At 45.5% G+C, this 17977-nt stretch overlaps 2 protein-coding genes across 2 annotated transcripts in view; one reads left to right on the forward strand and one right to left on the reverse strand.

Moving 5' to 3' along the window:
• The window catches only part of RPS12 (ribosomal protein S12), a 338406-nt gene that overhangs the window by 318497 nt on the left and 1932 nt on the right, over window positions 1-17977 (reverse strand). The window lies entirely within an intron of this gene.
• Window positions 1-17977, forward strand: part of VNN1 (vanin 1) — a 146311-nt gene that overhangs the window by 74646 nt on the left and 53688 nt on the right. Inside the window, exons 6-7 of the mRNA XM_075339877.1 lie at window positions 2047-2417; window positions 6178-6348. Coding sequence (XP_075195992.1) covers window positions 2047-2417; window positions 6178-6348 — 542 coding nt within the window. The remainder of the gene's footprint in view (window positions 1-2046; window positions 2418-6177; window positions 6349-17977) is intronic.

Raw genomic sequence — 17977 nt, forward strand, 5'->3', positions numbered from 1 at the left:
TACAACATATATATCCATATACAGTATACATACAGTATATATATATATATATATATATATAAAAATATATTGTGTAGTTAATGTATGATTTTTGTTATATATATATAGATGTTGTTGTGTGTAGTTGCCAGTGTTTGTGTAGTGCGCTGTAAATGCTCTGTGTTGTCTGGGTGTGGCGGGGGGTGAGAGCGGTGTTGTTTGTGTGTTGTGTTGTGTGTGTTGCGTTGTTTGTGGAGCGCTGTGTGTCTGTAGCGTTGTGTGTGTGTGGTGCTGTGTGTGTTGCGCGGTTTGTGTGGGTGTGGAGTGCGTGTGTGTGTTTTGGGGGAGGTATGTTTTGTGCAGTGTGTGTGTTGTGCGGTATGTGCGTATATTTGTGTGTGCCGCGGTGTTTGTGTGTTGGGTGTTGTGTGTGTGCGGCGTTGTCTGTGTGTGTGGGTGTCTGTGTAGGGCGGTGTTTGTGGTTCCCAGTGTGTGTGTGGTGTGTTGTGCGGTGCGTGTGTGGCGGTGTGTGTGTGTTTTGGGGGGAGGTGTGCACCCCCCATCGTGCTCCATCTATCGTGCTCCATCCCCCATGCTGTGCACCCCCCATCGTGCTCCATCCCCCATGCTGCGCACCCCCCATCGTGCTCCATCGCCCATGCTGCGCACCCCCTATCGTGCTCCATCCCCCATGCTGCGCACCCCCCATCGTGCTCCATCCCCCATGCTATGAACCCCCCATCGTGCTCCATCCCCCATGTTGCGCACCCCCCATCGTGCTCCATCCCCCATGCTGCGCACCCCCCATCGTGTTTCATCCCCCCATTCTGGGCACCCCCCATCGTGCTCCATCCCCCACGCTGCACCCCCCATCGTGCTCCATCCCCCATGCTGCACTCCCCATCGTGCTCCATCCCCCATGCTATGTGCCCCCCATCGTGCTCCATCCCCCATGCTATGCACCCCCCATCGTCCTCCATCCCCCATGCTACGCACCCCCCATCGTGCTCCATCCCCCATTCTGCGCACCCCCTATCGTGCTCTATCCCCCATGCTGCACCCCCCATCGTGCTCAATCCCCCATGATGTGCACCCGCCATCGTGTTTCATCCCCCCATTCTGGGCACCGCCCATCGTGGTGCAACCCCCATTCTGGGCACCCCCCATCATGGTCCAACCCCCATGCTGCACCCCCCATCGTGCTCCATCCCCCATGCTGCACACTCCCCATCGTGTTTCATCCCCCCATTCTGGACACCCCCCATCGTGGTCCACCCCCCATGCTGCACCCCCCATCGTGGTCCACCCCCATGCTGCACCCCCCATCGTGCTCCATCCCCCATGCTGCACTCCCCATCGTGCTCCATCCCCCATGCTGCAAACCCCTCAGAGAGGAGTATAATAGGAGGAGTATAATAGGAGGAGTATAATGGGAGGAGTAGTCCTGGGGAAAGAGGAGTATAGTGGGAGGAGTAGTCCTGGGGGGTGGTGTACAGGTGCCCAACGTGTGCGGGGGGCGTGATCTAGCGGGCATCGCGTGCGGGGGGCGCGGCCTAGCGGGCATCACATGCGGGGGACGTGGCCTAGCGGGCATCACGTGCGGGGGGCGTGGCCTAGCAGGCATTGTGGGGGGAGTGGCCTAGCGGGCATCGTGTGCGGGGGGCGTGGTCTAGCAGGCATCGTATGTGGGGGCGTGGCCTAACGGGCATCGCGTGCAGGGGGCATGGCTTAGCGGGCATCGCGTGTGGGGGGCGGGCCTGGCCAAACGGTTAATCCATGGGGGGGGCGGGGACGAGCCGAGCAGCCAATCCGTGTGGAGGGGCGGGGCCAGGCCGAGCCCAGCGGCCAATCCGACGGTTGTCACTGTAAGGACACAATTTTGGAGCAAGACAGACAGACAGACAGAATAAGGCAATTATATATATAGATATAAAAGGATAGACAAAATTCTCACCCCACACGAGTCTATAGATTGTGTGTTGCAGATTAGTTCTATTGAAGTGAATTAATTATTGTTATTATAATTATATTTAAAACAATCATTTTCTGCTGTTTTTCTATTATTAGGCAGTGGAATCTTTTCCCCAGATGAAGTGGTACCATATTACTATAACATGATGAATGAGTCCGGACACCTCCTGATCTCAGAACTCAGCTCTCATCCTAGGAATTCTTCAACATACTATCCTATTACTTGGAATCTACATGCTTCTCAAATTAAGAACTCTCCTTCAGGGAGCAATGTATTTAATGGGTATCTTTTTGCTGATAATTATACATTTACTGAACTTAAAGAGCTGCATGGACAGTATTCCATATGTCAGAATGACTTTTGTTGTCACCTAAATTACACAATGGCTGAGAAGGACAGTGATGAAGTATATGTATTTGGTGTTTTCGACGGTCTTCACATTGTTGAAGGAGAATATTATCTACAGGTATTTTTTCTTTGAAACGTGTGTCATGTCACTGAAGGAAAAATCTTTAAAACATGTTTTTTCATATTACAATCATATATATATATATATATATATATATATATTATATATATATATATTATATATATATTATATATATATATAAATATAAAATGTATAATGTTGCAATCTTCACACTGGCCACTGGGGCATTTTAAAGGGAACCTGTCATTAGATGTGTATCCTCTAAGCTGCGGCCACCATCAGTAAATTCTTATATACAGCATTCTGAAATCTGTATAATGTAAAAAACAGCTTTTATTATACTCACCTGTGGGTTGGGGCAGTCTGGTCCCTATGGGCATCGTTGGTCTTAGTCTGGCACATCTTCACTTGCTATCTTTGTCTTCCTTCTTACTTCGCGTGTATGACGTGTCCTACATCATCCACACAGAGTCTTCCATTCCTATGCTATTCCAGTCTTTCTCTCCTGTTCACGTGCAATTCTCTCTCTCTGCCCTGCTGTGGGCAGAGCAAAGTACTGTAATAAACAGGCGTAGGGAAAGACCAAAGAACGCCCATTCATATGAACTACAATACTTTGATCTGCCCTCAGCCAGGGCAGAGAGAAAGGTGCATGTACAGGAGCACAGTGGAGGACACTGTGTGGATAACGTAGGATGCGTCATCCAGACGTTGCATGGAAGGAGGACGATGATAGCAAGAAGAGAGGAGGGGCCGAATCAAGATCAGCGACGCCCATCGTACTGGACTGCCATGTATGTAAATAAAATAAAAGGTGTTTTTTATGTTATACGGATCAGCCTGGACTCTTATATACGGTTTTCTAGAATGCTGTATATAAGAGCTTACTGGTGGTGGCCACTGCTTATAGGGGAAATATCTGGTGACAGGTTCCCTTTAAGACTCATACTTGCTGTCCTTTCAGGAAGAGTTTTCAGCAGATTTCTTATTATCAGAGGCAGAATTCCAATGACAGGTAGCACCTCTGCATAGGATCCACCAATCACATAATGGCAAAATCACAGCTGACTCTGCTCCCCCTCCCTTCACATTACTTTTGCTATGCTCAGTATATGACTCAATAAATAAGCTAGTGTAAGAATCTGTTCATTGGGGGTAATGTATGTTTATATTTCTTGAAACAATAGGAAATTAGAGTCTGTAATAGCTTCATGAGACATTTTGAAATTGCACCTTTACATAAAGATTGAGATAAAAAATTGCCAAAAATGGTTGAAATAATGCATTTAATGCAAAAACAAAAACTAATTTCAAATAATAGGTCATTATATGATGACCCTTTCTCTTTAAATGGCAAAATGGCTAAAATGCAACGACAGGTGATAAAAAAAAAATGCAGGGTCATTTCTTGGTTCAATTTTCACCATTGATTAATTTCTTTATTGTAATAGTAGTTAGATTTGTTTATTATCATAAAGCAAAGCTCAGAGGCTCCAATTCATCATGATAGGCATTATTCATGCTGGTCTTGATAATGGAGTCAGAGGCACCTAGTCCATTAATGAATTCTGCTTGTGTTGAAAGTGGTGTGTGCCTTAGCACAGATCTGACTTCAGTCTGAGATTGGAGGAAGATTTGTGGCCGAAGCTACGCCTCATCTCTTCATGAGTTAGACATTTCATTCCACCCCGGTCTTATCCCAACTCCCCACATGTTGGCCAAGCTGACCGAAACTTGCATAATGCCAAAAACTGTCAACATTTTTATGCAGCCTTGGGTAAAGGGTGCTTTACACGCTGCGACATCGCTAACGATATATCGTCGGGGTCACGCCGTTAGTGACGCACATCCGGCGCCGTTAGCGTCATCGCAGCGTGTGACACCAAGGAGCGACTATCAATGATCGCAAAAACGTCAAAAATCGTTGATCATTGACACGTCGCTCCTTTTCCAAACATCGTTGGTGGTGCATACCGCTGGTTGTTCATCATTCCTGCGGCATCACACATCGCTATGTGTGACGCCGCAGGAACGACGAACATCTCCTTACCTGTGTCCACCGGCAATAAGAAAGGAAGGAGGTGGGCGGGATATTCCGCCCGCTCATCTCCTCCCCTCCTCTGCTACTGGGCGGCTGCTTAGTGACGCCGCTATGACGTCGAACGCACCTCCCCCTTGAAGGAGCAATTGTTCGGCGTTTCACAGCGACGTCGCTGAAAAGGTATGTGCGTGTGACGCTGCCGTAGCGATAATGTTCGCTACGGCAGCGATCACCAAATGTCGCACGAATGACCGGGGCGGTTGCTATTGTGCACGACATCGCTAGCTATCGCTAGAAATGTCGCAGCGTGTAAAGCACCCTTTACACAAAAAATGACAACTTTTCCAAGTGTTTTTCAGCAAATTTCTTGCGTAAAGATTGGTTATCTGAGGCCTATGGGGTACTTTGTACGCTGCGATATCGCTACTGCGATATCGTCGGGGTCAAATCGAAAATGACGCACATCCGGCGCCGGTAACGACATCGCAACGTGTAATGCCTAGATGCGCCGATAAACGATCGCAAAAGCTTCGAAAATCGGTAATCTGTGTAGCGTCGGTCATTTGCATAATGTCGCACCAATAGGAGATACGATGTTGTTCCTCATTCCTGCGGCAGCACACATCGCTGTGTGTGAAGCCGCAGGAGCGAGGAACATCTCCTTACCTGCCTCCACCGGCTATGCGGAAGGAAGAAGGTGGGCGGGATGTTTACGTCCCGCTCATCTCCGCCCCTCCGATTCTATTGGCCACCTGCCGTGTGACGTCACTGTGATGCCACATGACCCGCCCCCTTAGGAAGGAGGCGTGTCGCCGGCCAGAGCGACGTCGCAGGGCAGGTAAGTGCGTGTGAAGCTGCCGTAGCGATAAGGTTCGCTACGGCAGCTATCACAAGATATCGCATGTGTGATGGGGGCGGGTACTATCGCGCTCGGCATCGCTAGCCGATGCTAGCGATGTCGCAACTTGCAAAGTACTTCTAAGGGGCACTTTGCACACTACGACATCGCAGGTGCGATGTCGGTGGGGTCAAATTGAAAGTGACGCACATCCGGCGTCGCAGGCGATATCGTAGTGTGTAAAGCCTTTTTGATATGATTAACGAGCGCAAAATCGTTGTAATCGTATCATCGGTGTAGCGTCGGTCATTTCCATAATTTGGAAATGACCGATGTTACGATGTTGTTCCTCTTTCCAGCGGCATCACACATCGCTGTGTGTGAAGCTGCAGGAGCGAGGAACATCTCCTACTTGCGTCCTGCGGCTCACGCCAGCTATGCGGAAGGAAGGAGGTGGGCGGGATGTTTACGTCCCGCTCATCTCCGCCCCTCCGCTTCTATTGGCCACCTGCCGTATGATGTCGCTATGACGCCGCACGACCCGCCCCCTTAATAAGGAGGCGGGTCGCCGGGCAGAGCGACGTCGCAGGTCAGGTGAGTGCATGTGAAGCTGGCGTAGCGATAATGTTCGCTACGCCAAGTATTACTATGATATCGACGAGGGCGGGGACTATCGCGCTCGGCATCGCAAGCATCAGCTTGCGATGTCGTAGTGTGTAAAGTGCCCCTTAGTCTTTTATCACCATCTTAGAATTAAATGATTATGCAGGATTTCTTTAAAAAGCAGAGTATGTGATAAGATAAAAAAATACAATACAAGTAACTTGTACTCATCTGGTGAACCACCTCAGCAGTTGTGACTTTTTTAAAATCAACAAACAAAAACTTATTTCCATTCTGATTACTTCTTTCTTTAGGTATGCACAATGCTAAAATGTCAAAGTATGGATTTTAAGTCATGTGGGGAATCTGTAGAGACAGCCTCAACCAAATTTGACTCATTTTCCATGAGTGGGAATTTTTCAACTACCTTTGTATTCCCAGAAGTTTTGCTAAATAATATTCATTTGGCACCTCAAATGTTTCAGGTAAGTAACACTTTCTTTTGAATTCATATTGTAGATGTGATCTCATAGTGGGGGATAAAACCAATAATTGTTAACCTGATGTCACGCTAGGTATGGGGACGTACCAAGCGAATGACAAAAGGGAACGGAAACCCTGTGTCTAGGGAAGGGGGAGATGGTGACCCCTGACCAAACCTACTGCTGGGCCCTGGGTTCCCTCACCGCCCTAGATAGGTTGCGCTCCTATGAGCTGAGCTGGTTATCTGGCCCTAGGCTGAACCCGATTTGGATCCTAGGTAGGGAGCGGATGGGATGATCTCTTGGTCAACCCGACTAGGCGCTAAAGGACACACAGAGATAACAAATAAGGGACAATAAAAAACAACTTATCTCAAAGTAGATACAGGGAGAAGGACTGCAAAATGAAACAAAGTACTCCAGATGATTGTAAGCTGACTGCTTGCACTCAGGATCTGTAGGAAGTTAGAACTATCACCAGCAGCGAAGGCATAATATAATAGGAAGTGAAGGTATATAAAGCCACCAGGCAAGTGCTGATGAAAAGCAGCTGAAAGGCTGAAGAACTCTGCAGGGTCCTAAAAGGAAAGGGATGAAAACCAAGCAGAAATAATAGAAGGTCAGGGAGCAGTTTACACAGCCAAACGCTGTGACCTTCTATAGCCGGACATCACAGGACTGTCTGTCACCCGTTACACACCCAAGACACCTGAAGTACCTAATTGTTTGATGGTCCATGTACAGAATGTGATATTTGGAGTGGCCGAGGATCTGCTGACCCAAACTAACAGACTCATTTGGAAATTGCAGTCAGTACACAGACTATATAATGTGAATGTATGAAGCTGACCTAATATGACTGAATCTCTAAGCCATCATCCAATATAATCTCTAACAGCAGCAGCTGACAGACAGATGTTACACAATGAGAAGATACATTTTATGGATACTTGTAACTGAAGGTCATGAAGAGTAACATTCAATCATGGCTGGGATCAGGCACAATATCATGAGGATGAAATACATAACATGGCACACATTTAGGAATAACCTGGAATGATAGAACCTAAGCATTATATTAGTGATTAAGTACTGGTATAAAAAAAATTCCAGAGAAGCCTAATAAGTGCTGTAAAAAGCTACTTACTCAGCTGCTTGCAGAGGTAGAGACCGGAACGGTTTCTATTTAACATCTTGGCTGTTTTAGGGTATGTGCGTACACTGCAATTTTGTTTCTTCAGCAAAAAACACACCCTCTGACAGAAAAACGCATAAAAAATGCATGCATTTTTTCTGCGTTTTGGTGCTTTTTTGACCATCTGTTTTTTTCATTATGTTCAATGGAAAAACATAGGGAAAAAAACGCAAAAAAGAAGTGACATGCTGCTGCTTTTTTCTGCACCCAAAACTGCAGGCAAAAAAAGAAGCAATAACTCACAAAATCTTGCCTATTATAACACACTTCCCCACCTGAGTGGTAAAGCTTCTATACCAGAATTAATCACACAAAATCTGTTAATGGTATACAGATTTAAAAAAGCTCAAAGAAGTCAAAGAATTAATAAAAAAAAATTTTCCTTTATTGAAATATCTTCTCTTTTATAAAAAATATATATATATATATATATATATATATATATATATATATATATATATATATATATAATTCCACAATATAGTACCCAAGGACAGGATAGTGAAGGTCATAGAGTAATTATCCCACACCAGCATATGGATTCAAGACATTAACATATCATAACACCTTACAATTAATTATACATGTATTAAGCTGCAGTGAAAATTTAATATTATCTCTCCTTTTTTTTAAAAAAATTATTTAGTGATAATAATCACAGCAGCATACCATGTGGCATAAAAAGTGCATAAATTGACATTTGGTACAGAATCGTTAATCATTATATGTTTAAAATAGTGCTGTAGGATTTATCAGTTCCTCATAAAATATAACATATCATATAAATAACGATTCCTCCCTATGACAATTCTAAATCACAAAAATCAATTGAAAAAATGCAGAGTATTATGTATTAAATACCACATGCTAGTACGGGACTCCTGGTCATTAAGTTCGTTCCCTGTTCTGTGGACGTGTGGCAAAACATTACTATATTTCAACTTACAAAGTGACAAGCAAAATTGCTTGAATAAAGGTAATGAATAAACGTAATGAATCCACAAATCCACCGCAGAGAAAAAACTGTTCATGCGTTACCTTATTAGAGACCTGAAATCCACGTCCTGCAACCCCAACACGTGTTTCGCCGTTTCTTCTTCTGGGGGCCCCCTGAAGAAGAAACGGCGAAATACGTGTTGGGGTTGCAGGACGTGGATTTCAGGTCTCTAATAAGGTAACGCATGAACAGTTTTTTCTCTGCGGTGGATTTGTGGATTCATTACCTTTATTCATTACCTTTATTCAAGCAATTTTGCTTGTCACTTTGTAAGTTGAAATATAGTAATGTTTTGCCACACGTCCACAGAACAGGGAACGAACTTAATGACCAGGAGTCCCGTACTAGCATGTGGTATTTAATACATAATACTCTGCATTTTTTCAATTGATTTTTGTGATTTAGAATTGTCATAGGGAGGAATCGTTATTTATATGATATGTTATATTTTATGAGGAACTGATAAATCCTACAGCACTATTTTAAACATATAATGATTAACGATTCTGTACCAAATGTCAATTTATGCACTTTTTATGCCACATGGTATGCTGCTGTGATTATTATCACTAAATAATTTTTTTTAAAAAAGGAGAGATAATATTAAATTTTCACTGCAGCTTAATACATGTATAATTAATTGTAAGGTGTTATGATATGTTAATGTCTTGAATCCATATGCTGGTGTGGGATAATTACTCTATGACCTTCACTATCCTGTCCTTGGGTACTATATTGTGGAATTATATATATATATATTTTTTATAAAAGAGAAGATATTTCAATGAAGGAAAATTTTTTTTTATTAATTATTTGACTTCTTTGAGCTTTTTTAAATCTGTATACCATTAACAGATTTTGTGTGATTAAAAAAGAAGCAATGTGCACACAGCCTTTCTGAATTCTCATAGACTTTGCTGGGGAAGGATAATACATGCAGGTTAGGGCAACAAAATGCACCCAAAACTGCACCCAAAACGCAGCGAAAAGTGCACTGTGCGCACAAAACCTTATTCAATTTTTATAAACTAATTCATAAACAAACATAAAGAAAGGCTTTTTTGGGAACACGGTAAAAGGAAAAGCAAAATGACAAGTTCATACAGGATTGCAGGCTTCGCCCACTCAGGATAGAAATGTAGAATTGGTGGAGGAAGGTTGAACTAGATGGACCTAGGTTTTTTCCAACCTATGTAACTATATGTAATTTTGATTCTCCACTTTCTGTGCCGCCCCCACGTTAGCAGTCGGACTGCTCAGATCCGGACCCGCAGTGGCTCGAGGGATCCTCCGGACCCGGGGGTCACACGGACACTCAAATAAAAGGGGACGTATATGTACGGGGATTGCTGATAGTACTTTGTGACGCCACCCACGGTGTGTGGTGAGATGTGGTACCACCGCTGCTGTTGGAGAGCACCCGGGGGCGATGGGATGGCAGCTGGATGTTAACCCCTCCGTGGGTAGGGATGGATGCCCCGGAGCTCAGTGTCCAGGATACAGGGAGCGGTGCGGGCTGGAGGTGGTGCGCCGGGCCAGACCGGGGAATATTGGTGTACTAACTATTGAATGATTGCACACGAGTCTGTTGGTAAATGAAAGGTGTCAGTGGCCAGCTGCCTCGTTCGGGTGTGCTTGTGTATCAATGTCCCTTCCTCCGGCACGCTGTAATTTTCGTCACTTTGGAACAACTCCATCTGGAACGGGGAAGTCCACTCCCGGTATCTTCTGGTTGGGAGACGTGCCCGCGAAAACTGACCCTTGGGATTTCAGTGGGTGAATTCGGATACCCTGACCCCCGCGGTGGGCTGCCGTTTCACTCTATCTGAGCTGACACTTCTGGAACAAGGCCTGCAACCTTGCTCCCGGCCTGGGGAATTAGAGAAGGGGCTTGCAACCGTCTTCTAACTAGGGTCCAGGACCCAGCCTGTGCACGGTTTCTGGACCGGATCTCCGCGGTCAGTACCGGCGGGCTCCAACCCTGTCCCGGTCCACTCTGGATCTCCCGCGACCGTATTCCCGTCTCCTTTGGACACGGTCCACTGCTTGCCACCTAGCCAGTAGACCAGGGACACTACCCTGTCTATACTCCTCTAGGCTCAACTTTCCTCCGAAAGCCTGTCACTGTCACTCCTCTCCACTCGACTACCAACTGAAAACTTGACCACAAACTCTCCCACTGGTTACCGCCCCTGGATCCTCAAGACCACTAGGTGGGCGCTCCCAATCCGACTGGTCCTGCCCACTAGTGTGTCCTTCTTACCCTGGAGGGTGACTAGGATTTTGTGGCTGATGGAACCTGGTGTGGGAAGATGTTATGTAGGGTGTTATGTACCTCTGTGACCACCTGGCGGCGCCAGGGCATCACATTTCCACCAAAAGACCCACTGCTGGAGGCCTGTACACCTCCACACAGACACCATCTGAGATTACTGGTCTCAATTTTAATATATGTACCACTTCCAAGGGTGGGGTATGTGAGCAGCCAGACCAGCCAATTCCTCCGGCGGCTCGTAAAACCTGGCCCTGATGCACCCTACTAATTTTCCCAATACTAGATGTGTACCGCCCCCGTGCCAGCAGCCGAGCCGCTCGGATCCGGAGCCGCGGTGGCTCGAGTAGTCTCCGGACACGGGGGGGTTCGCGCGGACACTCAAGTTCAAAAGGGAGAGGATAAATATGTACAGAGGATGTGTAAGTTCGTGAAGCCACCCACGGTGCGTGGTAATGTAGGAGACTACCACTGCTGTTGGGGAGCCCTGTGGCGATGGTGTAGCAGCAGGATGTTTAACCCCTTCGTGGGTAGGGGGTTTGTGCCCCGGGGCCCGTTTGGTGTTGGTGACTGGGGTGCCGTTGGGTAGAGGAAAAGGGGCTTTTCAGCGTACTCACTCAGTCCAAGAATAACAACTCCGACAGCTTGAAAACCAGAATTCTGAGCACCGCTGCAGCATGGAGGGAGCATATGTGGATCTGTGCCCTTGGTGTTTCTGTTAGCCTGTGGCCTTTTCCATGGCACGTTCTCACTAGTTGGACCCTCAAGCTTGAAACTTTTCGGGTCCCACTCACCCGTATGACTAACAGAGTGAGCTTGCCCTCAGGGTTCACGTGTAAGATTTCTTTGGACTGTAATTTGGGAAAGTCCTATCCCATCGGTGCGCTAGTACCCCGATTTTGGAGCGGTTGGGGATAAATCCGGAAGTCTTCACCCCCGTCGGGAAAATTACCGGGACGCGTGAAGCTACTTCCCGGCCTAGGGTCCACGTACCCCGTGGTGCCCTGGCCCCTGCTCGGTGATGGCTCAAGTCCGCCGGCTGCCCTCCTTGGCAGTCCGTGCCCCTTTACGTGATCCCCTGCAACCAGGGTTCCAGCTCCAACCAGGCCCAGACCAACGTCTGCCACCTAGTAAACTTCAGGAGCCCTGCTCCAGACCGGTGACCTCTATCTCTCAGAGAGTCACCTTCCATCTCCTACTCCTTTCACTCCTGTTTCAGTTTTTTGTCACTTTCTTACTTTCCCCTACCAACCCTCATGTGGGCGGCCCTATTCCCTTCAGGCCCCCCATGGTGTGTCTGGCGGGTTCGGTGCAAAGTGTTCCTAGGATTTTGACAGGCTAAGCTGTTAGCAACACCAAAGGACCAGGATCTGTAACCAAGGAGGAGTAAATACTGTGCAGAAGGGCAGATTGCGCAATACCCTGTGACGACCGGATAGGCCAGGGCTTCACAGATGTACTAGAGCTGGCATCCGAGCTTACATCACAGAGGATAACCACCTCTGCAATACATAACTTCCATCAACCACATGACCAACAGTCATCTTACAATGCTATTAGAATTAATCTGCAATGAAAGTTTACTAGAAAACTAATTTAACCCCTTAATGACATGGCAATTTTCCACTATTGCTCGTTTGTTTTTTCCTCCCCTTATTCCAAGAGCCATACCCTCTTATACTTTTCTGTTTTTCATAGCTGTGTGAAAGCTTGTTTTTAGCAGGTCAAGTGCTAGTTTCAAATGGCGCTATTCATTTTCTAATGTGATGTATTGGAAAGTGCAAAAAAAAATGTGGCAAAATAGTAAAAAAAGCACATTCGGAATTTTTTTTTAAAATTTGTTGTTTTTTACACAGTTCATTTTAAGGTAAAAATGACCTTGGCTATTTGATTATCCAGGACAGTTTGATTATGGCAATACTAAACATACACAGTTTTTTTTTATTTATGTGGTGAAAAAATGTAGAAATTTAATAATAATAATAAAAAAAGTTTGCTTGTGTTGCCATTTTCCAAGAGCAACGGTTTAAATTTCCGGGATATGGAGCTGTGTAAGGACCTGCTTTTTGTGCCCTGCTCTAATGTTTTTTTTTTATTGATATCATTTTGAGGTATATATGATGCATTAATTGCCTTTAAAAAAAAAAATAATTGGTGTTGTTGCAGTTGCCAAAAAATGCAATGATGTTTTGATTTTTTTTGTTGTTGTTGCTTTTAGTGATAGGGTAATTTCGTTTATATATTAATAGATTGGACTTTTATGAATGCAGCTATACCAAATATGTGTATTTAAAAAAAAACCCAAAAAACCCAAAAACCTGTTATTAATTTTTAATGGGGATAAATTTGAACTTTCATATTTTTAAAAACATTTTTTTCACTTTTTACTATATTTGTTAGTCTCCTTAAGGGACTTGAACCAAGGATCATCCGATAGCTTGTGTGGCGCCCCTGAATACATCAGTGAGCCACAGGGAACTGCATCCTTACCCAGGGTGCAAGGCTCACCCCCCATTGTTCCAGGTACCCAAGAAACCGATGTCCCTCCCATCTGCAACACAAAACCCAATCACCTCACATCAGTAACTTTAGACACACCAGGGGAGTTGGACTAACTGGAAATGGGCCAGCCACTGGGGGACTGAGCAGACTGAAAGAGGGAGACAGACAGAACAGAAGTAGGACACAAAGAGAGAGGAGCTGGGAGAGTGAGCTCCTAGGGACTAGAGTTGAGCGATGTTCGAGTCGAACGATTCGCCAATTTCAAGCTCGAATGATTTTGCGCGGTGTTTGAGTCGTTCTACGAACTCGAACGATTTGCTTCAAGTTCAGCAGTTCGAGTTACCGTTTGAGAATGGTTCGATCACCAAAAGCGTGGCTTTTCACAGTAAGTATGTGCGCACGTTGCGTATCTGCATGCGTCCTGCGTCCCCAGCACAATCCCTCTCTCTTCCCTACTCACCGATCTTGGGCGCCTCGCTGCACGGCTGTCACAAATCTCCGGCGGCTTTTCCTCTTTTGAAAATGGCTGCCGCTTCATTATTCAATCAGGTATTCCCTGCCTTCCCTGCCCACCGGCGACCATGATTGGTTGCAGTCAGACACGCCCCAACAATGAGTGACAGCTGTCTCACTGCAATCAATCACAGCCGCTGGTGGGCGGGTCTATATCGTGCAGTAAAGTAAATAAATAAATAATAATAATAAAAAAAAAATGCGGTTCCCCCCAATTTTCATACCAGCCAGGATAAAACCACATGGCTGGAGGCTGGTATGTCAGGATGGAGAGCACCACATTATGAGGAGCCCACCACCCTAACAATATCAGCAGGCAGCCGCCCGGAATTGCCGCATCCATTAGATGCGGCAGTCCCGGGACTCTACCCAGCTCATTCCGAATTGCCCTGGTGCAGTGGCAATCGAGGTAATAACGGGGTTAATCATGACAAGTGTCTCCTCGAGACACCTTCCATGATTAACCTGTAAGTGAAAGTAAAGAAACACACACAGCAAAAAATCCTTTATTTGGAATAAAAGACAAAAAAACACTCCATTTACCTCTTTATTAATCCCCAAACAACAATCAAGGTCCGAAGTAATCCACACGACACTTTCAGCTCTGCTACATGAAGATGACAGGGAGCACTGTACAACACGAGCGCTCTGTGTCCTCTCCACACAGCACCTGAAGTGAGCCGCGCTGTCACCGGAGACTTCACTCTGCAATGCAGAGGTCAAGAATACCAAATCTTCATATGCTTTTCATTAGAGGCAGTGGCTCAATGGTTGGAGCTACTGCCTAGGGTGCATTAGTTTAAGAGTTCAAGTCCCGGCCGCCCCGGTAAAGAATTTAATTTATTTTTAAATTATAATTATTATTTATTTATAATTATAATTTAATTTGATATAATTATGCACTGAGGGGAGGAGCCGGACATCAGCTGTGAGCCGTGGGCCACACCTCTAAAATCGGAGGAGTTCACGGAATGAGGCTGCATTGCTCTCTCCTCTCTCTTCTCTCTCTTTCTCTCTCTCCTCTCCCCCTCTCATCTCTCTCTGTCTCTCTCTTTCTCTCTCTCTCTTTTTCTCTCTTTTTCTCTCTCTTTTTCTCTCTTTTTCTCCTGTTTTCTCTCTTTTTCTCTCTCTTTTTCTCTCTTCCTCTCTCTCTTTTACTCTTTCTCCCTCTCTCTCCTCTCTTTTCTCTCTCTCTCTTCTCTCCTCTTCTCTCTTCTTCTCTCTCTCACTCTCTTCTCTCTCTCTCTCTCTCCTCTCTCTTCTCTCCTCTTTATTCTCTCTCTCTTCTTTCATCTTTCTTCTCTCTCTCTTCTCTCCTCTTCTCTCTCTTCTCTCTCTGCTCTCTCTCTTGTCTCTCTCTCTTGTCTCTCTCTCTTCTCTCTCTCTTCTCTCTCCCTCTCTCTTCTCTCTCCTCTCTCTCTTCTCCCTCTCTCTTCTTCTCTCCTCTTCTCTCCTCTTCTCTCTCCTCTCTCTTCTCTTCTCCTCTCTCTATTCTCTCCTCTTCCTCTCTCTCTTCTCTTTTCTCTCTCTCAGACCTGGTGATGATCAGCAGATGTGGTCACCTGACGGAATCAGCTGATACTATAAGTCGAGCGGTGAGGCTGGCTAAACTATCAGCTGCTGTTGTCGGACAGGAGTCTGCACAGATGTGTGTAGTTTGTTTTGGGGTTTTTTTTGCACTGATGCATCAGCTGATTGTATAAAAGCCGTTTATCACTTAGAGACCCTATGTTTATTACTCCCTCTCACCCCTCCACGATCCTGGTCTTTCTCCTTTCTCCTTCAACCCATGCAGCTCTGCTACATCAGACAGCACTGCATGGAAGGAAGACGCTGCTGCTCGCCGTGCAGTCTAATCACTCAGTGAGAGTGAGCAGAGGCTGCGGGCTGTAAGCGGTGACGTCATCGCTGCAACCGTTGCTAAAGTAATCTGACAGGTGGGTTACTATAGCAACGGTGCTCCGATCACGTGATTCCCGGTGCCGCAATTCACCTACTGTGGAAGCCAGTCCTTGCATGTGTATATAAGAATAAGGCTGCACATCAAACTTGGATAATGGTATAATGCCTCAAGCATATGGAAAAATATTGGAATATACAATGAAAAATGCTACTTGCTAATTTGAACATGTGAATAATGAATTGCATACCTGCCATGAATATTAGGAAAAAGGAGATATTTAGCAATCGCATTGATCAATGTAACTGAGCCCCAAGGCCTCGTCAAGGCATATCTCTATATTGGGGTCCCTAGCTCTATGACCCTAACTGTGTGTCATCTCATTGCAATTAAAAACTGCTATGGGTGGAGAGGGGTAACTAAGGACTTTCTTATATAGGAGATGGAAAAAACATGGCCGAAAGGGGCGGAGCTGTGTTCACATTCAGAAAAAAAACTACATATAACTGAATAGGATAACTGAAGTGAGCACTAATATATATATATGAGTGCAAGCCAAAAATACATACTATATATAAGAATAAGGTTGCACATCAAACTTGGATAATGGTATAATGCCTCAAGCATATGGAAAAATATTGGAATATACAATGAAAAATGCTACTTGCTAATTTGAACATGTGAATAATGAATTGCATACCTGCCATGAATATTAGGAAAAAGGAGATATTTAGCAATCGCATTGATCAATGTAACTGAGCCCCAAGGCCTCGTCAAGGCATATCTCTATATTGGGGTCCCTAGCTCTATGACCCTAACTGTGTGTCATCTCATTGCAATTAAAAACTGCTATGGGTGGAGAGGGGTAACTAAGGACTTTCTTATATAGGAGATGGAAAAAACATGGCCGAAAGGGGCGGAGCTGTGTTCACATTCAGAAAAAAAACTACATATAACATGTTTTTTCCATCTCCTATATAAGAAAGTCCTTAGTTACCCCTCTCCACCCATAGCAGTTTTTAATTGCAATGAGATGACACACAGTTAGGGTCATAGAGCTAGGGACCCCAATATAGAGATATGCCTTGACGAGGCCTTGGGGCTCAGTTACATTGATCAATGCGATTGCTAAATATCTCCTTTTTCCTAATATTCATGGCAGGTATGCAATTCATTATTCACATGTTCAAATTAGCAAGTAGCATTTTTCATTGTATATTCCAATATTTTTCCATATGCTTGAGGCATTATACCATTATCCAAGTTTGATGTGCAGCCTTATTCTTATATATAGTATGTATTTTTGGCTTGCACTCATATATATATATTAGTGCTCACTTCAGTTATCCTATTCAGTCCTTGCATGTGGGCTGACTCTGTAAAGAGCGCCCACATGCAGGAGCGGGGAAGCCGACCATGTGCCAGAGCATCTCGCCGGTACACGGAGATGCACAAACGAGCACCGCGTACCGGAGAGATGCACTGACAGGACCTAGCATGACGTCTAGCCATGTGACCAGTCTGTAGCCAATGAGATAATACACACGTGACTGGTCCCATGCTATTTTGACGTCACGGAAGGTCCTATCATCAGTGCTGGTTACCGGGAGGACGCACCGATTATCGGAAGGAAAAGCAATGGGAGACAGAGTGCAGGACGCGTTGCGGGGACCTGTAAGTGTAATGGCAATGTTTATTAACTGTATGTGTACATTTATAATGTGTTTTTATGTGTTTGTGTTTGCCTGCCATTGTTTTCAATGGGGTTCGAAGGAGTTTATTCGACGAACCGAACCAAACTCAAATGCTAGGCAGGGTGGCTCATCTCCACTAGAGACACTGGTTGGGTCGCAAGCGGTGATCCGGGTCCAGAGGAATCGGGGACTGGTGGCAGTGACATTGGACAAGGGTTTGACGGACATAGTCTTGGAGGACTGTCGGCACCAGAAAGCCCAAAAGAACTGACCGGTACCGAGCATGACAGGGTATAGGACCCTAGGTGAGGAGCCAATTCAATGTCCTGGCAATTCACCTGTAAGGGAGAGGACCTCCAAGGACTTCCCTACAAGCTCAGATGTTGAGGGCATCAGCACAACGAGGGTGACAGGGGTGTATCCAGACACAGTAACCCTCTAAAGTCCCGCGTGCCAGCCCTCAAGAGCACAGCTACACTACAAATAGTGATCAGGGCCCCCAACAGCTTCAAGCCACGGGGACCACCAAAAGACCATAATTTGTGCATGGAGGCAGGCT

This window comes from Anomaloglossus baeobatrachus, chromosome 3, assembly GCF_048569485.1.
Source record: "Anomaloglossus baeobatrachus isolate aAnoBae1 chromosome 3, aAnoBae1.hap1, whole genome shotgun sequence".
NCBI lineage: Eukaryota > Metazoa > Chordata > Amphibia > Anura > Aromobatidae > Anomaloglossus > Anomaloglossus baeobatrachus.